This window comes from Lepidochelys kempii, chromosome 11, assembly GCF_965140285.1.
Source record: "Lepidochelys kempii isolate rLepKem1 chromosome 11, rLepKem1.hap1, whole genome shotgun sequence".
NCBI classification, from domain to species: domain Eukaryota; kingdom Metazoa; phylum Chordata; order Testudines; family Cheloniidae; genus Lepidochelys; species Lepidochelys kempii.
This window is the reverse complement of record NC_136390.1, coordinates 45272055-45297950: the sequence shown is the minus strand read 5'-3', so window position 1 is coordinate 45297950 and position 25896 is coordinate 45272055. Positions and strand designations below refer to the sequence as shown.

Here is a 25896-nt window from a genome sequence, read left to right as displayed (position 1 = left end):
AAAAACATCCAAAATTTTTACAGAAACAATAGAATACCAATTTAAATAGCAAGATTAAAACTGAGATTAATTGCAACTATTTTTTTAATCTTGTTATTGTGATTATTTTTAATCATTTGACAGCCCTAATTAAAATTAAAGATGTGCTTGCTTGTGTTAGTCATTATAGACCAAGTCTTAGTCCCACTTAAGTCAATGGTAAACAGCCTACTGACTTAATTGGGACCTTCTTTTAGCCTAGCATGAATAGAGCCCTAAAATGTGTCATAACCCATATATTTCATAGTATATTTTTAGTTTGAGCACTAACATGCTGAACATTCCTTTTCCATACTAAACCCTTTATTTTTATTTCTCTACGTATAAGGGTGTTTTATTCCTGCCAACCATCTAATCTAATGCTTTTCCTAACTTTATTCTTACCTAGCTAAAGAAGCACACGCCAAAGCAGTAACAAAAATTACGCTTGACTCAGACACTAAAAGCACTAAAACAGTCAAAGAGTCTCAGATTCAAACAACCTCCGAAGTTAAGGAAGAGTCTTCAAAGGAAACATCAAGAATGTTAATCACTTCAGCTCAAAGATCACAAGGAACTGAAAAACAAAGGAACGGAGACTACTACCCTGATGTTGTGCCATGCGAAGAGAGCATAGAAACTGGTGCCAAAGTACCAGTATTTCTTGAAACGCTGCTCCCAGAAACTATTGTAAAAGAAGGAGATGATGTGTCACTCTTTTGTCTAATAAAGGGTGTGCCTACTCCTTGTGTGATTTGGCTGTACAATCAGCTAATAGTTGAGGAGTCTGCATTATGTTCCTTAAAACACAATGGGCCACTGTGCAGTTTAAAATTACTCAAAGTTGTTCAGAATCAGAGGGGTATATACAAGTGCAGAATAGTTAACTCTGCAGGACAAGCCGAGTGCAGCACTCATCTGAGAGTGACAGGTTGGCAACTGCATGTTCTTTCCAAACCTAAATTCCTCCTGCATACCATCATTGCATTCAAGTACATTCAGCCCATGGGAAACAGTAAAGAAAGAAAAATGTCATTTGTCTGTGGATTGTTGAATGTTTGCCTCCCGGTGTTCCAGGCATGTTAAAGGCATGGTAAATTACAGGCAAAAATCATAAAAAGTTGTAGACACGTATACAATACAAATAGGTTTTGAAGCATCTGATCACTGTTTCGACAAATTTATCAGGTGTTTGAGTTGTTGTGGCATGTACTCATGTATGTGTGTGCGTATTTTTTGCAACAGATATTCATAGTTTCAACCTCACAACCCATTAATTGATGCGTTAATTGATCACAATAATCTCTATTTTATTCTAGCTCCAGAAAAAGTTCTTCAAGAGAAGATAAAAAAACAGATTGAAATGGAAGTGAAAGGTACAGTCACAAATGGATGTTACGCTGAAGCACTGATTTATCATAAAAAATTAGTAAATCGTTAGAAACTTTTATTTGCTTACATACAGCCTATGACAGCAAAAGTAAAACACACTTTGGAGCATATTTGAATATGCTGCATGTTTTGTTTTAATATGCTAAGGGTTACCCACATTACAAGGTTTAAGTTTTAAAATCAGTTTAAAACTTTACATTTATAATTATGCAGCTGTACTTTTAACTTCTACTTCATGCTATGCAGCTGTTTACTGCGTGAGCTTTTATTTGTTAAACTCTCTTGTTAGTGCATGCGATGGTTTAAATCAAAACGAAGATATAAAAATCTTAATGAAATGATTTTTAAACTAGTAAGCAACCTAACAATCATTCAAAGAATGGAATATAATAGAAAATGAATGTTATTTAGGACATGTGAAAGCTACACATTCCCATTGTATCCTCGCACTTCATGTACATACATTAATTCGTCACTATACATTTCTTACACTGGCTTGCAGATAGCATATGTGGTCCATGTTGCTTGCTTTTTTTGCATAACGTTGTGAAGTTAGTGGCTGTATTAGTTCGAATAAACGCCTTCTCATTTCATTTTAGCTAATTACTTACAGCTACCTTTTTATATATTTTTCAAAATATTTTTTCTCAATTGTTTGAACATTTTACCATAATCAAAGGGATCAGAAAGGGCGTTTATTCTACTGTCTGCAAGTCAGGTAAGATTTTCTTCTTTGCCAACAAAAGACACAAAGCTTTTCGGGCAGCAAAACCATACACCCCCAGGAACATGTTATTTTGAAATTCATTTTTGCTTGTTCAAGAAGAAATGTCCACAGTTTGAAGAAAGAACAGACAACGAACGATTTTCGTGTCAGAATCTTTAAAACAGAGCAAGGCATTGCGTTTATTCGAACAAATATGGTGAGTGAATTTTTTTTCTGGATTTGTGATGAAATCTGTAGCATGCCCCCAATTTAATTTAATATCTTGCCATTTCATTTCTTTTCATTTTTCAAACGTATGAGAGAAGCAACAGAGTACGCTGTAATGTAATGTTGTTCTCTTACAGAACTGTTCTTCAGTGAAGAGCCTGGGTGTCCTGAAAAGCAAAGCGAGACGCGAGACGCTTTCTCCGATTCTGAAGACTACTTAGACCATGGATTTGTGTCTGCGCAGAGATGTGCAAGTAGAACCTCGTCTTGGTCTGAGACTCTTAAACCTTCTTTCACTCAAAAGCTGAAATTTAAATCTGTTTTAGAGGGGGATCCCGCAGTTTTCCAGTGTAAACTCGTTGCCTGTCCAACCCCCGCAATGACATGGTTTCATAATAATAGGCCTATCCCTAAAGATCTGCGTAGAATAATAAAGACAGAGAGTGGTATGCATATTCACAGCTCCAGCCTAGAGGTAAGAGATGTTCGGGAGAGGGATTCTGGGAGCTATAAAGTGTTTGCCATTAATAGTGAGGGTTCAGCTGAGTCAACCGCTTCGCTGCTAGTTGCACAGCGAGAGGAGCAAAATGCAAAATATTTAGATTTCCTGAGAAAGTCCAACCGAACCCATGAGAGTGTTGAATGTCTGGTTCAGAAGAGGAAAGAAGATAGGCTGAAGGTTTACCTGCGGTGCACTGGCTCTCCTTTCGATAAAAGGCAGGAGACTGAAAAGATGTTAAGAGACTTGCCCCCTGCAAAGGGGATGGTGCGAACCATAAGCTTTCCAAAACTCCTAAGGAGACCGGAGTTCGCGTACGATAAAGACCAGGTAGGTAGCAAACGCACCGCAAGGGACAGGGATCATGGCAGTGATGCTTTGCTTGATGAGGAAATAAAAATTAAGCTGCAACGACTGCGGGAGGCCAAAAGAACCATGCTGGAAAAGAAGAAACTGCGCCCGTCACAGAGAGAGACTGAATCACTCCTTGAATCGGTGCGAACCACAGACTTTAGAGGTGGTAAAGACCTAGGGACCTCTCCAGTCCATTGGGCAATTGAGAGTGAGGCGATACGCTCTGACTTCCAGATAATAAAGCCAATCCATACATGCACCTCTTCACCCAAAATGCCAAGCGGTGAGGAGGGTGCCCCGCATCATCCTAAACCAGAGCCTGTTAAGATGCCGGCGGACTTTCACCTGCGAATGGAACGAATCCTGGGGCTTTCCAAACCCTCCCGGAGTCCTCGGGAGTTTCCTGAAGGAAGCATCGAGGCAGAAACATTCCAAACAAAATCAGTAATAACACTAGAAGAACCAACGAGAGAGCAGTTTCTGCGAGACCCTCCAGTAGCGCAGCCAGAGCCAATTGCCAAAGCTACCTACATCGGCCATAGTTATACACACAAGGAACCACAGGAATCAAGAATAGATACACAGCCAAACGAACAGCTGGAGGAGTTCCAAGCAATGACAGCCAAGAAGAAAAGCCCTGAATCTATAATATATGTGCTTCTCTGCGACGGATTAAGCGAAACTAGGAAATTGGAGAATGTGTTGTCCGAGACAATCACAATAAACATCAATGAGCCTGTTGATACTTATGAAGGCACCCAAACAGAAAAGGGTGAAGAAAATGCAATGTTAGGACTAGAAGACTCGGCAGAAATCAGAGAGTCTGTATTGGTAGAAGTCTGTGAAATAAAGGAAAAGCCTGCCAGGTCTGAGAGCCCTATTCTAAAGCTTCTGGAACCGGGCCCCCCTTTGTTTGTTCATGAAATTGAATCTCAGGAAGCAAAGGAAGGAGAGAGTTGCATATTTGGCTGTCATTTCCGTGGCCATCCGCAACCTATTGTCACTTGGTATAACAATGACAAACCCATATCTCGTAACCAGGAGGACTATGCCATTCACACGACAGGGAGCCGGTCCACCCTAACTTTCCGCTCTGTTCTCCCTCAGCACGAAGGCTCCATCACCTGCGTGATATTTAATGAATACGGAACTGCCACAACATCAGGCATGCTCAAAGCGAAGATTAAAGAGAGGATTGAGGCTGAACCATTCACCACCGATGAAGTTGAACTGTTAAAGAATAACACAGAAGAGGAAGAAGAACTTAGTTTTCTGTTTGACAAAATGAAAGAAAATCAACCAGCTTTCAGTAGTGAAAGTAGAGCCACCCTTCGCCTTCCTCAGAGTAAACTGCCCGTACCCTGTGTTTCTGACTCAGACCGGCTTTCATTTCCTGTAGAAATCAAAGTAACTGCTCCTACTCCGACTCTAGAACAAGATGAAGAACTGAAGGAAACAGTTCAACCTGCTGAATTTGTACCTGAGCCACCACCTCAGGACCAAGTTTCTGAGGCAATAAAACATAAATTTAAATTTTCCTTTGCGGTAAATGAACCACCAAAAATTGTGAAAGAAACACAAAAATATATTAATTGTAGAGAAGGGAATTCTGTCGTGCTGGAGTGCTCAATATCTGGTGAACCTCAACCGATTGTAACTTGGTTTCGAAATGGCAAAATCTTAACTCCTACTGAGAAGTTTCAATTTGAGGAGGAAGAGGATGGTAGCTACAGGTTACATATTGCTGAAGTTTCTGTGTCAGATGCTGGCACATACAAATGTGTTGCTGAGAACACAGTAGGAGTAATAGAAACTGTTTCCAATCTTACAGTAGAGTCTGGTGTGCAGAGCTTTTATAGCCACGTAGAACAAATTAGTGATGTTGAAGAAGAAACTGTTCAAGGTCAGAGTGTACAAATCCAGAAAGAAGTTGCAAAGGAACCGTTGCACAATCTTTATGAATCCTCAGTTGCTGGCAAGCTTAATGATAGAGAATATTCCGTAAGTCAATATTTTCATAACCTCAATACCCTGAGGCAGGTAGCGCTCACGGAAAAGGAACAAAATACGTCCTCCAAAGAAACAGAATCCAAACTCCCAAGATTTATGTGTGACGTTAGAAAGTCCATAGTTACTGAGGATCATCCAATAACTGAAACCCCAGATTTCCAGCAGCAGATTGAAAAAGAAGAGACGGTAAATGTTAGTGAACAAGTGGAGTCAAAGATGGAAGAACCTAAGACATTCACTTTTGTTAGCGATTTAAGCCAGTTTTCACACCCTGAAGAACCACCAATATCTGAAAACCCAGATTTCCAGCTCTCGATTCTAACAGAAGAGAAAATAAATGTGAGCGAACAAGTGAAGCCAAAGATAGAAGCTAATGTACCTGTTTCTGTTGGTGCTTCAAGCCAGGTTCCACAAACTGAGGATGAGCCAATAATTGAAAGCCCAGATTTCCAGCTCCCGAGTGAGGTAGAAAATAAAATAAACGTGAATGAACAAGTAGAGTCAAAGATAGACGAAGCCAAATTATTCACTTTTGTTAGTGATTTAAGACAGGTTTCACACCCTGAAGAACCATCAATATCTGAAAACCCAGATTTCCAGCTCTCGATTCTAAAGGAAGAGAAAATACATGTGAGTGAACAAGTGAAGTCAAAGATAGAAGAAGCTGATGTACCTGCTTCTGTTGGTGATTTAAGTCAGGTTCCACTCCCTGAAGAACCGTTAATACTGGAAAGCCCAGATTTTCGGCACCAGATTGAAAAAGAAGAGATGATAAAAGTGAACGAACAAGTAGAGTCAAAGATAGAAGCCGAAGTATTTGCTTTCGTTCGCAATTTAAACCAGGTTCCACGCCCTGAGAATGAGTCTATAATTGAAAGCCCAGATTTCCAGCTCCCCAGTGAAGTAGAAGAGAAAATAAACGTGGGTGAACAAGTAGAGTCAAAGATAAAAGAAGCTGAAGTACTCGCTTCTCTTAGAGATCTCAACCAGGTTCCACTCTCTGAAGAGCTAAGCGATCAGCCTGACAAAACAGATGAAATAAAAACAGAAATTACAACCACAGAGTTTACATCTAGGAACCAACTTGAAAAGATCATTGAAAGCCATACTGAGAAAGCTACATGTATTAATATAGAAATTCCTGCAGGTCAGGACACAGATGGTGAAGTAGAGAGTGTGAAGGATAAAGATTTTGCTTTTGAGAAGAAGCAGTACTTGAAAAAAACAGGTCGAGAAGAATATAACTTTAGCAATGGTGTTACTGATCTGCCCCATCTTGACAGGGGAAGCACGCCAAGCAAATCGTTTAGTAACGGTAATGAAATGGAAATCAAGGGCGCAGGGCATTTTTCAGGGAAATTAGAGCCCGAGCAAGAGAGTCCTGCTCTTGAGCGAACTCTTGGAACACCACCTCTGGCATGTTCTTTCACTGACAATTTAGATACACCATTTAGAAATGTAAATTATCAGATCCATGTCTTCGGGCAGGAGCTGAGTGCAAAGAGGAAAGAATCTGAGGTTCATAGTTTTTTCAGTCCTATATCCACGATGGTACAAGAAGATAGAGATCTGTCTGACAAGGACATATGTGACACCAACTTAAATAGGACATTTCCAGATTCAACTGCCATAGAAGAGAAAGATGCGCCCTATTCGCATGCGATAAGTGATGAATTCAAAGGTACACCTGAATTAGAACAACTTGGGTTTTATGATCCAAATAAAGCAATTCAGCAAGAACAACACCTAGAGCAACAAGAAAAAAGCATAGAAGGAAATGAACAAAATTACAGAAGCTTTGCGCATGGCATAGAGGAAAATGTCTTTCTTCATGATAAAAAATTATCTGACTTTGGAGAGAGAGAACAGAAGGAAACCTATCAGAATGAACAAACATTAGGAAAAATAGAACCTGAAACGTACAACATTTTATTTGATTTAAAACAAGCTCCTTCTGTAATAGAAAATGTAGATCAGAATTTTCAAGAACAAATTAGGAGGCAACAAGAAGAAACACATTTAAAAGGCCAATATCCGGCCTCTGAACCTGATACAGCCAATATTGTATTTGATTTGAAACAAGTTTACTCTGCTATACAAAATCTTGATCAAGAACAAGAGAGGCTGCTGCAGAATGAAATGTATTTCAAAGATCAACATTCTGCTTCTGAACGAATGGAACCTGATACAGGCCACATGGAAGAAAATGTACAGAAAACTACATCACCTACAGGACAAGGAATTTATTCCTGTCAAGAGTTTTCCAAAGAGAGTGAAGCTATAAAGGACAAAGATGATAATTCTCAAGAATTATCTCTAGAAAAAGTAGAACCCCAAATCCAGGGATTAGCATTTAATCTAAAACAGCATGCAGTGATTTTCTCAGAAGAATTCGTTTCCAAAGAGACTGGCAGCATATCACCGGAAGAAATATGTTCCTTAAACCAAGTGTTATCTCCCGAGATCATGGAAACAGAAACCGAAAGCTCCATAAACCATCTACAAAGAAATGACGCACTTGTAGAAGAAATTTCTTTAAGTGAAGAACTTCGTCATAATTACAAGGTGCAACTGGAGGGAGTTTATGTTCAAGAACGGACTCTGTCAACAGAAACTGGAGTGGCTGAAATGCAAATATTTAAAAGGGACCTAGCTGACATTCCTCTTTCTAGTGAACAGCGATCACCTGCAAAAGGAATTGATGAATTTGAGAAAAATGTTTGTGTGGAAGAATCATTTAAGGAACAAATTAAAGACTTGATATTGGGGCAGACTGAGCGTAGGCCTTCTGCAGAATCCAAAATGTCTGTAAGTCAATATTTGCAAAATGTAGTGCAAGAAACAGATGTTTCTGAGGGTGTGGAATCGCTAGAGAGAATAGACTCCAAAACAGACAACTTCATAACAGACTTGAAAAAAGCTGCAAAGGAGAAAGAACCCACTGCATGTAAACTGGAGCAAGAACAAACACACGTTCTTCAGGTAGAGCAAGCCACAATGAAAGAAATAAGCAGGTCTACTTTTAATGGAAGTAAAACTGAAACTATGTGTTATACCAAAGTAATTCCTGAAGACCATCATGCTATTCAGCGGGAATCAGATACACAGGACAGGGACATTTCTTTTGCACAGTTCCTTCGTTCGTTAAGAAATGAAGAATCCATAGTCCAGGAAAGGCAATCAAGAGAAGAATTAATTGCCTTGAAGAAACAAAAGTGTAATTTAGAAGATCAGCTTGAAAATGAAATTTCATTTCAGACTAAAGACATTGTAAATGCTGCTGAAGGAAATCTGGATGAAAGGGGCCTATCACAAAATGTTTTGCAATTTCAAGAGCTGAACGCTGCTCAAGTTTCAGAACCTGAGCCAGGTGTGTCTCTCTCAAAGTATTTACTCTCAGCCGGACAGCAGGAGGTTCCAGATTTCAAAGATACCATTTTCCAGGCCTTTGACCAGAAGGAATGTATCACTTCTTTGGAAGTTGAAGACGTCACTTTCAGCACCGTTTACGACTATTATAACCAGCAGCAGGAGCTGCTGACCCGTCCACTTTCTCCTGAATCAGAAATGTCAATAGAAATCACAAGCACAAGCGGGGATGAATTGTCAGAATCTGAGCGATTCTATACACCTCCATCGTCAGTTGAGAATTTTGAATCTCCCATGTCTTTTGAATCTTACCACACTCCAGCTGGCACACCTGAACGATACTCAACACCTTCCGAGGAACCATCCTTCAACAGAAAGTCCCCTTCCGATTTGGTAAGGGACGGCACACCAGGAGAGCGCTACACAACCCCCACCAGTGAATATCCTAAACCCGGAACATTACCTTCTCCTTTCCAAGAAAGGAGGTCGCCTTACGAAGAGCAGCGCTCAGAGATGTTTGGCACACCTTGTGAAGCAGTGGAACCAAAGGGAAATGAAATGCCTCCCGCATTTATCAAACCCTTGCCCAAGAGGAAGATCTATGAAAACAGTTCATTGGGTTTAATTGCTGAAGTTATAGGCCTCCCTGTTCCTGATGTGAAATGGTATCGAAATAAGTCGTTGCTTGAACCAGATCAAAGAGTCAGAATAGAAAAAGAGGGTGATAAATGTATTTTGGAAATCCATAATGTTCTGAAATCGGAAGAAGGAGAATATATATGCCACGCAGTAAACATCATAGGGGAAGCTAAAAGTATCACCCAAGTAGAAGTTTTGCCTCAAGATGGAAGGTCTTTGGCCTTACCTCCTCCAGTAACACATCAGCATGTTATAGAGTTTGACTTGGAACAAAATAAAAATTCGAGCTCGCCTTCTCCTCAAGAAATACTTCTGGAAGTAGAGTTGGACGAAAATGAGGTTAAGGAATTCGAGAAGCAGGTCAAAATAGTCACAATTCCGGAATTTACACCTGACAACAAATGTATGATTGTTTTTCTTGATGTCCTCCCTTTCGCTCTGGTGGAGCAAACCACTGGCTTGACGGCAAAAGGAGATGAAGATGTGAAAATTGACTTTGAAGTCACTGAAATGCCCCCGCGCTTTACCACTCCCCTTTTTGATTTGGAAATTCTAGAAAATTCAGAGGCAGTGTTTGAATGTACAGTGACAGGTTCCCCTACTCCCCAAGTACAGTGGTTTAAAGAACATACCTGCATTACCGCAGATGTCGGGAGCTACATTGTGACTGCTGAGAAAGGAAGTCATAGTCTTAAAATTCAGAATGTAGGTCATTCTGATAGTGGCACATATCAGTGCAAAGCAGCGAATAGTGTCGGAGAAGCTATATGCAAAAGTTCTCTAATTGTGCTAGATTCACAGAGAGCCCTTTCTAGCAGGAGTGGGGATGGAATGACTGGTCTAGTTCTAGGCAGCGCTACGGGTAGGCCACAGAAGTTTGATTTGCTTGTAGACAGTACTCTTCCAAATGGCAACCAGACCGAAATAGAGCTGGAGTTTGAATTTGAGCGCGACACTGATGATTCTCAGAAAGCTGTCAAGTTGGTAGCTGTCACAGAACAAGAGTGTGAAGAGGAAGGGGAGAAATGTGTCAATATTAATTTTGATGTATTCGCTGAGCCATCCAAAGAAGAGGAGATAGAATTTAAAGCGGAGAGCTCAGATAGTTGTTCCTTTGAATTCCAAGTCACAGAAGCCCCCCCAAAGTTTATCAAACATATTTTTGACTGCACTTCGTCAGTAGGTGCTTCTGCGTGTTTCCAGTGCCTTGTAGTTGGCGCTCCAAACCCGAGTATCAGTTGGTACAAAGATGGGATACTGCTTGAAGGGGATAGGTACTGTATGGAGGAAAGGCAGATGGGCTATCATAATCTAATTATTGGAAATTTAATCCAAAGCGATGAAGGGGAATACAGATGTGTAGCTGCAAACAGAGCAGGAACTGCTGATACAAGCGCTGTGTTAAACATATGTTAAATTTCCAAGTTTGAGTTCCAAATACATGTTTGGATTAAACACACAATAGGTTTGCATTGTCCCTAAATTCTGTTTGTAAACATGTATCATTCACTTTAGGTGCTTCCTATACTTTAATGCTCATTGAGAAGTGAAATTCACAAGGGGCAGACACCCCTCCAGTCCCACATGCCCTATTTTAGGAACGCGAGAGAGTTAAGCGGTGCAGAAGGCTTGTGCAGGCGTTGTGCACGGGGTGGAATTTCATTCCTTGTACATTCTGCACATCCTTTTTATCGCTGTTATTCACGTATGTAGAACTCATTTGTCCGTTTCCTATGCGCGTATATATACTTGTGTTATTTAAAAGTGCAATCATCTTTGTGTTAAAAGGGCCTAGCAACCATCTTGAAATATGAAATCCGCGGTGCTCTTGTAACTTAAGTGTATGGAGTACTACTTTAGACACACGTTTCAGTCTGAACACAGGTATCAGAGTAGCAGCCGTTTTAGTCTGTATCCGCAAAAAGAAAAGGAGTACTTGTGGCATCTTAGAGACTAACCAATTTATTTGAGCATAAGCTTTCGTGAGCTACAAATAAATGCTCAAATAAATGTGTTAGTCTCTAAAGTGCCACAAGTACTCCTTTTCTTTTAGTCTGAACACAGTACACTTTTCAGTCAAATCCTAAAGTGCTTACAAATTTTTAACCTTTCCACCTATTCTAGACCTGAAAAAGAGATCTGTGTAGATGGAAAGCTTGTTTCTTTTACCAACAGAAGTTGGTTCAGTAAAAGATATTACCTCATGCACCTTATCTCTATTTTATACAGTACTTATTCCAGAAAAATGGCCATTGACTGAGCTTGATGGTAAACCAAGAATAACTTCACTGAAGTCGATGGGGTTACTCTGTTGCAAAAGCAATGCAAGTGAGATCAGAATCAGACAGACCCAGTTAAAGTTTTCCCGCAGTAAAGACTGAGTAGGGACTTCAGGATTTGTAATAAGCATGGATATAAATATATTGTGTACTGTACCTTTAAGAGTTAGAGGAAAAGATGAGGCATTCAATAAATCAATAGACAGAATGTAACTATAAAACGATAAGAATAAAAGCTCTCCTTCCCTGTACTTTTGTGCTGTGAATAAAAAAATACACAGCAGTAAGAAAGCAGGAGACTTTCACTGAACATTTTCATTTTAAGATTAGAACTAAGTCTCCAGGGATTCGTTTTTCTTCTGTCAGTCATCGTTCTACCAGCAACATATAATGTTAAATACTGAACTGACAGAAACAAATGGATTCAGACTCGATATGAAGCTTTTTTTTTTCAGTATAAGCACAGCTATTGTCCTTTAGATTAATTGTTTTTTATGCAATCAAATATTTTAGGGTCTGAACTAAGAAAGATAAAAAAATATTTAGATGGAAGAGTCAATTCAGGGTGAAGTGATCAGTTCAGACCTAAGCTTATCTAGCTTACACAAAAATGTACGGCACTGATAAAAACAAAACAATTATTTTTAAATTTTACTACATTTAATAATTCATTTGTAGAAAAAGAGGGAAAACCCTATAATGTATGTGAGTGCTTTCTGGTTACACAAATATATACATGTGAATTTAGATGAAACCCTAAATTCAGCAACCCTGGACTGTTGTTTTGAAGATGAATAATTATTATTTTGCTTCCTCTTTACACAATGCTAAGGCTACTTATTAATTTTTGTCACTCGACTTTCAAAATGTTTTAAGAGGCATGATTATTTTAAACTTAAACGAAATAATGCTTTTGTGTAGTCAATTGTTTTCACGCACGTTCTTATTTCTGTGATTGACATGTATTCTTGTATGGTTTCTGTACGTCTCAAAATGTTGTTGTAGGCACCACAGAAGCTATTCAGTGTCACTGCATTAGTAGGGATTCATTCTGAACTCAGCATTCTCAGAGAATCCTAATGTACCCAAGAAAATTGGGTCCAGTGGTACTCGTCTTAAAAACCTATAGCGCATATGGGAAAACTTAAAAATCCATTTTTATTAAATCTCCATTAAATCAAACAGCAGTATTTGCTCTGCAAATATTATTGAAGACATGAGGATGTTTCAATAGACACATCTCCTAATAGGTGGGCATGCTTCGACTGAAATCCTTCAATATTTTGGTGATGCCCTCAAAGATGGTAAAGAAAATCGGCAGAGTGCCACACATGAGGATTTACTGAAGTGTTTATAAAATATTTCCATTTTTAAAGGTTGCCTGTTTGTGGCAGTGATTCTGTGTGGCTCTTCTCTCACAGAAAGACAAGGACAATCGTCCTTGGAAAGTTCTCCCATCAGCACTGCTATTAATGCAGATTTTAAATGGGAATAGGACAAAGGACTTGGATTTAAAGAAAAAAATCAATTTTTTTGAGGTTTGGAAAATGTTGACTAATTTTTTAAAAAATTCTCCATTGCACTAATAACTGCGCTTCCTTATTCTGTTTAGACCAGAAACAGAAGTGGCAAAATACTTGAAGAGAGAGATTAGTTATTCTCATGGTATTTCCTGTACAACACGAAACAGGAAGTATTGGAAATCTCACAAGTCAAACTATTTTTGTGTTGTTTCCAAACTCATTTTATAGACTCGGTTTGCTTAGATGGTGTCCATAAGGGAATTAGACCTTTTGGTGCTTAGCTGAACCAAATTTACAAACCTTTTGAGAGTCACGCATTACAAATTCGGAATATATTCAATAAAATATTTGATATTATTATCGACAAATTATATCCCTGACTGTGCTGCAGTTTGGAAAGCCTTACTTACCATTACACAGTGCAGGTGCCAAGTAGTGATGAGTTGGCACCTTCAGAAATGAAACCGAGTGGATGAAGTCCATTACGGTGTCACTTTCCTTAGCTAAACCCTGCTAAGTATTATGTAAAATTATTTTTATTATTACCACTGATGACCACAAAATAAATATGAGTACACATTAAAGTACATATGTATTTAAGTAGTAAGTGTCATTGTCATTAAACCAGTTTCTGTTGAAAATGCTGGAGGATAAGAGAAATGAGAGTGTTTGTTCCAACATTGAGCTGGCTAGGAATGGTTTTGTGCTGTGCCCATATTCATTCCCTGTACAGATGCATAGCATTTACTGATTTATTTGACAGCAGAGGTCCCCAGAGAAGTTTGCATGAAATATATTGATTAAATAGGATGTTAAAGGCCTGATCCAAAGCCCATTGAAAGGAATGGGCCCCGTTGACTTTAATAAACTTTATATAGGAACCTAAACAATTATCCTAGGTATTAAATATGCTAATCTGGCATACTTCTTCTGGTAGAAATTGGCTCAAATTGAAACCTTAGATTCAAACCATCCAAACTCTGGGAAAGTTCAAATCCAGATCTGAACTTTATAGCTCAGAGTCTCTCTCTACTTTTACTGCTTATATATACAAGCAGTAAAATAAATATAAAATAAAAAGTGTTATTTAAAATGTCAGTTTCATGCACTGTATGACTTTGGCTAGAGACACTAAAATAAAAATATTATGTGGCAGGGTATGACTTAAGTTACACTAACATAAATCCGGAGCTATTCTTGATTTCAGTAAAGTTATTCCGGAATTACTGGTGTAACTATAATCAGTATTTGACCCTATATCCTTTAAAGGTAGATCTTAAATAGAAATTAAGAAAAATAGTAATTTCATTGTCAAGTGAAATGTCTTTTTTCATTCATAAAGACAAGGTATTTTAAAAAGAGGGTAATTGATGTTTACTTGTAATCAATATTATATTTTAAATATTAATGTAGATGATATTTGTGAAATAAACATGTAAATATTTACATTTGTTGTTTCTAGTAATTTGCTATTTGTGTGTTGGTAAAGTATTTTAAACACGGTTTTTGTGGATTTCCTGTAAAATTTACGATCCTGAAACACACAAAACTGCATGAATTCTATTGTATTCCTTTATGCAAAGCTAGGAGTGCTGGAACTAGGAGTGCTGAGGGTCTGGCAGCACCCCCTGGCTTGAAGTTTCCATCATCTACAGGGTTTACAATTTTGTTCGGTGGTTTTCAACACACACACACACACACACACACACACAGAGTCTCAAAGCCAAGGTGCAAAGCCTTCTCAGATATTTATAATATAACTTTTCCTTTTTTCCCAAAGGAATACACTTTGGAAGTAAGCAGACAAAATATATTTGTAGCTTTCCTGTGATTATCACTGTAGCTGATCCTGTGGATTGAAATTCTACTGTAGTCTTCACAGAGTCTAAGGGCCACCTGTACTCACATTGACTAGTACCTTACTAAGGGAGCAGTCCCTTTGATTTCTATGGGATTTAAGGTAATTTTCAACGATAGTAAAGGTGGCAAAATCGGTCCCCTTCAAGGTACTGGCCATAGCAGTTTATGGTACATCAGAACTATAGCACCCTTCTTACAGAAAAACTCACAAATTGTACAGTATATGCTCCTTTTTAAAAGATGAAAATATTTAAATAACGGCATGAATGTTTTTCTAATGCTTGTAATACTTTTTAGTCTACCCATCTCCTTCTGCGATTTTTAAAATGTTATTTCATTTTTGATTTGGGAGAAGATTAGTATCTTCTAGGGATATGAATGAATCTGAAGGAGCATTTTATTGCTGCTTTTTTGCTTTGTGGTTGGAATGCAGTATTTTCTCAGATTTTTTTTACTTAACTCATATAACTGTGAACATCTAATTAATTATTAGACAACCAGGAGATATTTTTCTACTAACTGCTTTTGATTTTGTTGAAACATCCCAAGTTTTTCTAGGGCCAAATACTGCAGATCTTACTCAGAATTCAGTGGAAGTTTTGCCTGGTAAGGACTGCAGGATTTGGTTTCCAAACTCTCTAGATGTTGCACTGTTTCTGACTAGCTTGAAAATTCTGCTGGGGGGGAAGGGAAATATTTCCGATAAACAACCTCGCTGTAACAAAGGTTCCATTACTGTCTTTTGTGTCCACAAAGAGCAACAGAGGTTTCTCTGAAGATCTTCTTCCTCTGGTTTTTTAAACCACCACTAAAACAAAGTACAACATAACATAGACATTAAATTAACACGAGGGATCTTCTTTAATCCACAAAACCCAGGAAACAGAGTTAGCCTTCTCTCCAGATATTGAAGGAACTGTGACACTTAGCATCATAGAGTTATTGTATCCCCGGAAGTATCTAGGCCTAACAGGAAACAATCAAAGGCAGTGTCCCATATGGCTCCCAGTTAAGCCAATGTATTGAGACCAGAGTATAAGGTTTCTTAGTGGGTGGATTAATTAGACTCTTTTCATAAATGTTATGTAATTGTTTATTAATCTGTAATATGCAAAATATGCATAAACATGCACAACTTTGATTCTACTTGTTAAAATGCATAAATAACTGAAATATTCATATTAATATTTTCTAAATTAAATGAATTGTACAAAAATATTTGGGCCATATGGTTCCATCAGCTTTTTAACAATTCTCCCCATAAAAATTAATAGCATGATATGGCTCTCAATTTAGTGGAATTATATAGTTTGAGTTATGACAGAAAAAGGAGTTCAGGTTCATTGTTTAGCTGTTGTATGGTATTGAGAATGCTAGAAGGTATACAAAAAATAACTACACTAACAGACCTGGTTTATTCATGTTCTCTAGTGATTACTAAATGGAAGTTTTCAGCAAAACGTTTTAGTAAATCTAAATAATTAATTTTTTCCCATACAGACTTTTCTAGTTCTGTTGTTGTGTCTACTGAGGAAGAAAGAACCGAAAGTTACAGCAGCGGCCTTCAATTGTCTGACAGAGATAAAACACTTGAATTTATGCCTGAAAATTCAGTTTACTCCAGCAAATTAGAGATGAAAACGGAGGAGGGCAGCGTCCCAGTTTTCCTCAAACACGTTTCAAATGTTGAAATAAGTCTAGGAGATGTAGCTAGGCTCTCAGTTACTGTTACTGGCAGTCCAAAACCTAAAATCCAGTGGTTTTTTAATGGAGTAAAGTTAACCTCTTCCACGGATCACAAATTTGTATTTGATGGTAGTGATTATAGTCTTATCATTCTCTATACAAAATCTGAAGATGACGGTGAGTACACATGCATCGCCAGTAATAAGTATGGAGAGACTGCATGTAGTGCCTATCTAAAGGTGAAGCCAAACGAGACTGGAGAAGTCTACAAAAAATCGGTTGTAGAACTAGAGGTGGAGAAACCCTTAGAAAAGAAAATAAACCCCTACCCCCCTTGCTTTCTGAAGAAACTGGAACCTGTTCAGGGTGTTAGAGGTCTCCCTGTTGTATTTGAGTATACAGTGCTTGGAGAACCTGTACCCGAGGTGCAATGGTTTAAGGGAAATCACCAGATTTTCTCTAATGTAGACTACACTACGGTTCATAATCCTGACGGGTCGGGTTCATTAACGCTCCATCAATGTCAGAGAGATGATGGTGGGTTATATACCTGTAAAGCCATAAATCCCCTGGGGGAAGCCACTTGCTCTGCAGAACTGCTTGCGCTGGACACAGCTGCTGTGTTTCGGTATCAGGAACAGAAAGTCGTTCAGAAACATCTTACGAAATCGGACAAAGAAACCGTCAGTGAGCAGACTACCGAGTCTCGTTTATATGCTGGTAAATTGCCAGGCGAGGGTGGACAGCGGGACCCGCAAGCGTTGTATACAATCGGGACAGAGGGCAGGCCATCGGTACATAGCGAAGAGGTGGACTCGTTGCTTGAGGTTTCTCACTCAGCCGCTAGCATGCAGACGGAGCCGGTTCTTACTCAGCAAGCGGCCGTACTGGAGTCTCATGCGGCTTCGGAGAGCCTCGATGTTGCTCCTCATGCTGCAGAAGCGGGGGTGTCATCAGCAAAGCTGCTTCCTCTAGCAGCTTTCACTACGAATGAGGTTCGGGAGCACCCGAGCCTGCTGGAGCAATGTGTTGAGCCAATTAAAAGCCCTCCAGTAGCTGAGTTGCCTGGTCCTGAACTCCACGTGGGCCCCACTGTTTGTTTGCCACTAATAGAAGAAAGCAGCCAAGAGGACAAAGAAAAAGAACTGCAGATTCACCCTCCGGAGAGTATAGCTCTGCAGGCGGCCCGAGAAGAGAAATCTACCTTTCTCTCTGCCCTGGCTGAAGAGCAGCTTGCAGTGACCGCTAGCACAGCTGTGCCTCTTCCGCGCGCAGAGACTGAGGCAGGGACCTCAGTCCGCGAACCCCCGCAGGTGTTACACACCCCCAGAGTTGAAGATATCCAGGAGCTGCCTAAAGAAACTTCCTTCGCGCTAGAAACGCCGACGCGCCAGAAGGGTCTCCAGATGCTGGAAGGCGAGAAGAAGGTATTTCAACTGGCCTTAGCTGTAGAACAGCAGCAAATAGGCGAAGCTCATGCCAAGGAGCTAGACGCCCTGGATTTACCTGCGGAAGCGAAACCAGTACTGGAATTGCCAGCGGAATTACACATGCCTATAACTGATTCCCAAAGGATGCTTCCAAAAGAGGGCGCCTTTGATGTCCCCTCAGCAGCTCAGCAAAAGGGTGCATTGGTGCAGGAGAGAGCTGTAAAAGCTGCTCTCGTTACAGAAGAAAAGCAGCAGCTCGCGGGTGAGCACGCGCAGCAAGTCCCCGGACCAGACAGGACAGTAACTGTAGAAACCCAAAAGGAAGGCGCAAAGCTATTGAATTTGCCGGTGGTACATGGGCAAACAACACTCCCTAGAGAAGAACATTTTAGTTTTGTGGCGCTGCCCGAGGATCAAGCAGTCTCTAGGAAAACCCCAATGTTGCTTCACGCTTTAGTCTCAGAAGAACAAACCCCCCTCTCTTATGAAAGCACTAGTCAGTTTCCTGCCCTGGATGGGGCGGTTAGCATTCAGCCTGTCAAAGAGCCCCCTTCCGCCCTCCATCTCCAGACAACCCAGTCAGAGCATGTGTTGCCTAAGGAAGACATGCTGGCTTTTCAAAAACCTGTATCCCACGTGGCTTTCCAGAGAGAAGAAAAAATGTTTAATCGGGCAGCAACAACAGAAGAGAAGAGCAGGTTATTTGCAGAACAACTGGAAGCTTTTCGGAGCAGTACCGAAGGATTACACTCCACAGCTACAGTTGAACCTCAGCTACCGACCTGTCTTACCGCTGTGGCTGAGGATATACCTCTGCCAAAAGAACAAATTATCAGTGCGGCAGAAAAGGAGCAGAAAGCTGCCCTGAGAAAAGAAGACTCTCAAACAGTTATGCAGCTATCGAGCGTGACTGAGAGCAGGGCCTTAGACCTGGGTCACGTTGAAACATTTGAGGAGATTCAGACTGTGAGCAGTGAGGTGAAATCTGAACCCAGATTCCTTTCAGAATCTGTTTGCACCGAGGAAGGAAGTGTTCCACTAGAGAGTGCAAATGTGTTAGAAGCCGCAGAACACGATTTTGCTGCAAGAATTCAAGAAGGACAGTCAGTGAGGCTTCCATTAATACTGGAAGAAAAGCTGCCTCTCAAGGAAGAATATGCAGTCGAACTAACGAGGCCAGAAACTGGAACTGTAAAGGTAGAGAAGCAACCAAAGGAGACACTGAGCGTACATGAAATCCAAGAAAGAGAAGTCCTTTCCAAAGAAAACCAGTTTGTTGTTCAAGTTCCCAAGGGCTGTAGCTTAGACATAAAGACTCAGATCAGAAGTGCCCTGAAAGCTGCAATGACGAGTGAACAACATCTCTTGTCTTCCGAACGGTTGGGTGATATAAAAAATATTGAAGTAAAGACAGTGAAAGTCAACAAGGAACCTAAATATACAATGTGCACCTACCTTATAACCACAGGGAGTTCCAGTCCCATAGAAATAACGGTCTCTCTAGAAAAAATATACCCTCAGACAGCTGGTTTGAAAACTGAACTAAAAGCTGCTTTGTATTCGATTATTTACGAAGAAAAACATATTTTGATCGCAGAACAACCCAGAGCTATGTCAGTAACTGAGCCTCAGAAGTTGTTTATCACTCATGCACCTTTCGCAGAAATCTCATCTGCTACTGTAGCTGATAAGCCAGTGCAGCGGGAATCCGCGAGTCCTATTTCTGATGCGCTGGAGCCTCAGCAGGCTGAAATAACCACAGAATCCGAAGCGCAGCTGGATCGGCTTTTGCCTGCTCCAGCAGTCAGCACCGTTGCTGTCAAAAGTCAGATCAGAGATGTCGGTGCAACCGCAGTCACTGCCGACGTTGCGTTAGCAGCTGTGCCATTGGAGAAACCAGTGCAGACACTGACAATGAAACAGAAAAAGGAAGAAATACCTGAGGAAGATGGTGGAGAGGGTCTCATAACTCAGGCAGGGAAGCCAGAGGACAGGCTAGTTAGAGAAGATTATCCCGTCATTCACAGAAACCTTGTAGACACTGTTGTCGAGGAAGGTGATAGCTTAAGTCTTATATCAATTATAACAAACGTCAAAAAGGTGAATTGGTATTTTGAGGGTAAACTGGTGTCTTCAGGCAAACAGTTCAAGTGTTTACAAGATCATGACACATACACACTAGTAATCAACAAAGTACACAAGGAAGTGCATCAAGGAGAGTATGCCTGTGAGGCACTGAATGAAGGTGGAAAAACAACAACATCAGCGAAACTCACAGTTGTAAAAAGAGGTTGGATTATGGGGATAAAATATTGCCTCCTAATATTCACTAATTTTCTAATTAAATAGAACATATATATCTGTATCTCCATATCGATACGGATATGAAAAGTAATTAGACTTCATGAATGTAATCACAGAACTAACCATAGTTTTCCCCTATTCTTTTTCCACTTCCCATGTCCTTTTTGACATTCTGTCAATTATTCGTTTTTCCTTCCCACTTTTTTCCCTAAAGTGATTCGCACTTTGTCACTTTTCTGTAATACAGTTAGTTGCCTTTTTGATTTCGTCTCATAAATGATAAAAACCCAATCCCGTGTAATAGTGTCGACTACACTTCTGCTTGCATCAGAATTTCTTAACAGCGCATGCATCGACACTTTCATCCCCTTATCCACAAAGCGGCGATCGGTTTTCTTGTTTTTATCCTTCTCATCATTGCAACAGGTCTTTATAATCATTGCACCATTTTTAGCACACACTTTTTCGTTTTCCACTCTTCCAGTACAACGTGGTATATTTCTATATCACATTGTTACGCATGTCTAGTAGTATCACCTCTTAGCACTTTTTCTGATTTCATTACGCACTGCAATGTAGTCCATTCACTAGGTTTAGCACTGCTTATCGTCTGCTTCCATTTTTGACAGTCATTTTGTTTTCTTTACAGTCACTTTCCTTGGATTGCTAGTAAATCACCCACCTAATTTCAGTTGGTCACTTCATTAACAGTTATTTGGGGTACCTATACTGAGGAGCGGCTGTTCGAATTAATTTATGCTTCCAATTCTAGTTGCGCCCATACTGAGGAGGAGACTCGAGTCGCAGGAAGTAGCTGTGAACCACCTGGCCAAGTTTAGCTGTGAGATTGAGACTGCTCCTAATGTAAGATTCCAGTGGTACAGAGCTGGCCGAGAAATATATGACAGCGACAAGTACTCCATACGCACCACTAAATACGTGTCCACGCTGGAAATCCCAAGACCTCAAGTAGTTGACTGTGGAGAATACAGTTGCAAAGCTTCCAACCAGTATGGTAGTGTAAGCTCTACAGCTGTTTTAACGGTGACTGGTAAGTACGGCATCTTAATGCTCATTTTATTTTTGCATTAACATCCTCCGATTGTTTCACTGTTTTATCATTTTAAAATCCTTATTTTAGGATGACGAGTTGTTGTTATATTGCACACGGGCCCAGATAGCTAGTCTTTTCATCTGACAGGCCTGAAGACGGCAAAGAAGTGAATGTTGGCAACACCAGTGTCAGGGATTTTTGTTTTGTTTTTTCCCCCCTTGTTTTCTGCATCAAGCGAAGGAAAAACCATCTACCAGTTGGTAATCGATTCAAAGGATTTCGAGACGTCATGGGGTGGGGAAGGAGAAACAAATCCACTTTAAACCGATAATATTATTTGATGACATAATTTAACCTCCAGAAAATAATTATATGTGGATATACATTTTTTTTTTAAAAAATGCCAATTAATTTGTTTAGTCACTGTGGTCTCTGAGCTGTCGAGCAAGAATTCAGTGTCTTCAGCCCTGGGAGAAGAATTTCAAATTATTTTTAATATATGACAACAGTCCTCTTGAAGATTTGTATCGGATCCAGCTTCTTCGATGTAGTGCTCAGTATATACTTACCTTCATTCATTTTCTAGTTGTACTCTGCTTTATTTAACTTTCAAGCACCGTGCTTGGACAGTAATTACTGAATGGTTGGGTAGAGTGATCGTGTCGTGAATAAAAGCTGTTTACAGGCATATCTCAATACACGCGATTTTATGAACATGTTAAAAACAACATATATATAATCTTCTGTGTTTCCCCCCTATATTTTGCTGTGGTTTAAATGTACCGGGTTTTTGGTTTTCGGTTTCCTTTCCTTATTGGATCAGTCATTACTGGTTAAATTATGAACGCAGCATAAATTAATAACAGAATCACAAGCATTTGGCATTCTGGCCAGTCTTGCTAAATGAAATACTGGTTTTTGGCTCTACAATGATCATTGCTGTATATCGGTTCAGACGGTCAAAATGTTTTCATTCTTTTCCCACTTTCCAGTTTCTTTATTGTTCAACCCTTAGCTTAAACAATTTTGAAACGTGTGTCCGAAGACCAACTATGCTTCTCCTTTTCTCTGCCCTTGGCAGACATAGAGACAAGAGTGGCTTTGGTGCCAGCCCAATATAACCATGAAATCATTTCTTTTTGCAGAAGCGTTTCCTCCAACCTTTCTAACCAGACCCGAATCGATCACTACTTTTGTGGGTAAAAGTGCCAGGTTCCTATGTACAGTGTCAGGCACTCCGGTGATCGACACGGTATGGCAGAGAGATGGCGCTGCCATCTCTTCTTCAGAACACCACAAGATTTCAACCGTTGATAATAAGCATATTTTAGAGATTAAACATGTTACAGTAAACGACCGAGGAGTTTACACTTGCAAAGCCTCAAACAAGTTTGGAGCTGACACCTGCCAGGGGGAAATGGTAATTATTGATAAGCCACATTTCATTAAGGAGTTACAGTCGGTGCAGTCTGCTGTCAACAAGAAGATACGTCTGGAGTGCCAAGTAGATGAAGATAGGAAAGTAATCGTAGCGTGGAATAAAGATGGGAAGAAAATACCCCCAGGAAAAGATTATAAAATTTATTTTGAAGACAAAATAGCATCACTTGAAATCCCACTGGCTAAACTTAAAGATTCAGGAAATTATGTGTGCACTGTTTCGAATGAGGCTGGAAGCAGCTCCTCTTCTGCAACTGTCACAATCAGAGGTAAGAAAGTTGTTCATCTACTGTACTTTGAACGTTATAATTCTTGAAATAGCTATTAAATCTACGCAGGCTAGAAATACAGGAGATAGCATGCATAGGATGACAGGTAGACTGTTCTTCCTCAGTCTTGCTCTCAGGATTCTGTTTAGAGTACACTGTATGTACTCCGCGTTCCTGTCTCTATTGAACCTATTGTGACTGTTATTAATGAATGTTCCTTTTTTAGCTCTCAGTGTATTCCGTGTCGCCTAATATTTCTTTTTACCAAGAAATTCTTAAGTTTATTCCTGGGTTTTTTAATCTTTCTTTGTTTGTTTGTTTAAATAAACATGTATATTCACCAAGAAGTTATTTAGTTTATTCCGGGGTGGGGAACAAGTAATCTCAATTTGTTTACATAAGCATTTATTTATTTATTTTACAGGAATCACTAGTACTGTGGCTTGGTTGAGATTCCTCTTAGCACCTCTAAATGTTAATGTGTTTAATTAATCTTTCAGAGCTTCAGATTTCAGGTTTCTTTCTTTTTGAAATCTTTCTTTAGAGCCACCATCATTTTTGAAGAAGGTGGATCCATCTTATTTACTGACACCGGGAGAGTCAGCACACCTTCAGTGCAAAATCAAAGGGTCTCCTGAAATCCAAGTTACTTGGTTCAAGAATAACAAAGAAATTAGAGAGAGTAACACGTACAGAATGTCATTTGTCAGCTCTGTAGCTGTGCTAGATATTTCCGACGCGAAAGTTGAAGACAGTGGAAGTTACTCTTGTGAAGCAGTTAATGATGCTGGCAGTGATAGCTGCAGCTCTGAAATAGTTGTCAAAGGTTTGTTCTGACACTCTCTGGCAATTTTATTTGAGAAATGACTTTCTGTTTTGGTGTCAGTAACTAATTTTTTATTGGTGCTTTAATACTTTTATAGAACCTCCTTCTTTCATCAAAACACTTGAACCGGCAGAGATAGTGAAAGGAACAAACGCTATACTTCAGTGTGAGGTTGCTGGTACTGGACCATTCGAAATTAGCTGGTTTAAAGACAAGAAGCAGATTCGCAGCAGTAAAAAATACAGATTGATCTCTCAGAAATCTCTTGTTTTTCTGGAGATCTCTTCCTTTAATAGTGCAGATGTTGGTGAATATGAGTGCGTTGTAGCTAACGAAGTTGGTAAATGCTTCTGCGGTGCAACGTTCATACTGAAAGGTCAGTGAGCAAAGGAAAACTCTCTCTCCTAACATACTGTAGAGGTAGAAGAAATCTTGTCTCTTAAAAACCTGCTTCTTAATTGTTTTCCCCTCTATTTTCTTATTCTCTTTAATGTACCATTATATCTTGTGTGTATCTGCCATCGTGCTTCTGAATTTGGAAGGGAAAGCAGAAGGCAAATTTTTACTAGAATTGCTACCAGTTCAAACTCTTATACTAGGCTGCAAGAAGTGACAGAAATTCAGTTACCATTCACCCTCACCAACATGGTGGCTGAACACGTTATGGCCAGTGATGTGTTCAAACCTTCGCTTATCCAGCTTGGAAATACATTTCCCCCACCCATCCCAAAATGGCCCTTCTGCTGTAGCTAATTAACCAGTGCATTGATACTGTATACTAGGCAAGTTGATTTTTAAAATAACAATGAATATGGGAAAGATGTAGTAAAGTAAGGTTTTTTTCTTTCGAATTAGAACCACCATCTTTTATTAAGAAAGTCGAAAATGTTACTGCACTTGTTGGAGACACAGTCACCTTACAGTCCGTTGTGAAAGGGTCCGCTCCTATTTCTATAACGTGGATGAAGGGAAAAGACATTATTAAAGAAGATAACAAAGTCAAAGTGACCTTTGAAAATGGTCTTGCAACGCTGCAGATCACGGGTCTCCAGATCAGTTCTGGTGGCAAGTATACATGTGTGGCGGAGAACGATGCCGGAAGTCAGACGTGTTTTGGAGAATTAGCAGTCAAAGGTCCGTGTAGAAACACTTTACCTTCGCAGCGTTCCACACATAAAGGAAAGCGATTCCATTCTGACCCTAATAACCACTGTGTAATTCTGTTATAGAACCTGCCCAAATTACTGAGAAACCTGAGTTGATTGAGGTGACTGCAGGAGACCCAGCCGTTTTGGAATATACTGTTGCAGGCACTCCAGAGTTAAAAACGAAATGGTTCAAAGATGGCAGACCTCTGGCTTCCAGTAAAAAGTACAGATTCAGTTTTAAGAATAACGTTGCCCAGTTAAAGTTTTATAGCGCCGAAATGCAGGACAGTGGAGAGTACACGTTCGAGATTGCGAACGATGTTGGCCGCAGTTCGTGCTCCACCACGTTCACTGTGTTAGGTTGGTATCTTGCTCTTTGCAAAGGACAACACTGTTCAGATTTAAAGCCCAGATAGGGCAGAAATCAGGCTGCACCTTGAAATGCTCATTGCACGTATTGTTTGTTTCTTTTTTTTCTTTTTTGTGTACTGAACAGACCGAGCCATTGCTCCGTTCTTTGTTAAACCATTGAGGAATGTTGACAGCGTAGTTAGCGCCTCCTGCCTCCTGGACTGCAAAATCTCTGGCTCCCTTCCAATGAGTGTTTCCTGGTTTAAGCATGACGGCGAGCTAACCACCAGTGCCAAATACACAGTAGTATTTGCGGAAGGTTCTGCGTCTTTGGCAATAAAACATCTAGACACGAACGATTCTGGCATTTACACTTGCAGGGCCACAAACTCTGCGGGCAGTAAAGAGAGCAGTAGCACTTTGGTTGTAAAAGGTTTGGCGGATCGTTTTGTATTTTCTTCTTGACGTGTCATTTAATGATTCATTCTTCCCCACCACGCAGGTCACACTT

The 25896-nt window shown here is 39.9% G+C and overlaps 1 protein-coding gene across 1 annotated transcript in view; it reads left to right on the top strand.

The window, feature by feature from the left end:
• The window catches only part of TTN (titin), a 468698-nt gene that overhangs the window by 204715 nt on the left and 238087 nt on the right, over positions 1-25896 (top strand). Inside the window, exons 71-80 of the mRNA XM_078847988.1 lie at positions 1338-1394; positions 16378-19610; positions 19686-20283; positions 21070-21348; positions 22497-23060; positions 23605-23886; positions 23984-24262; positions 24742-25020; positions 25116-25394; positions 25531-25818. Of these exons, the coding sequence (XP_078704114.1) occupies positions 1338-1394; positions 16378-19610; positions 19686-20283; positions 21070-21348; positions 22497-23060; positions 23605-23886; positions 23984-24262; positions 24742-25020; positions 25116-25394; positions 25531-25818 (6138 nt within the window). The remainder of the gene's footprint in view (positions 1-1337; positions 1395-16377; positions 19611-19685; positions 20284-21069; positions 21349-22496; positions 23061-23604; positions 23887-23983; positions 24263-24741; positions 25021-25115; positions 25395-25530; positions 25819-25896) is intronic.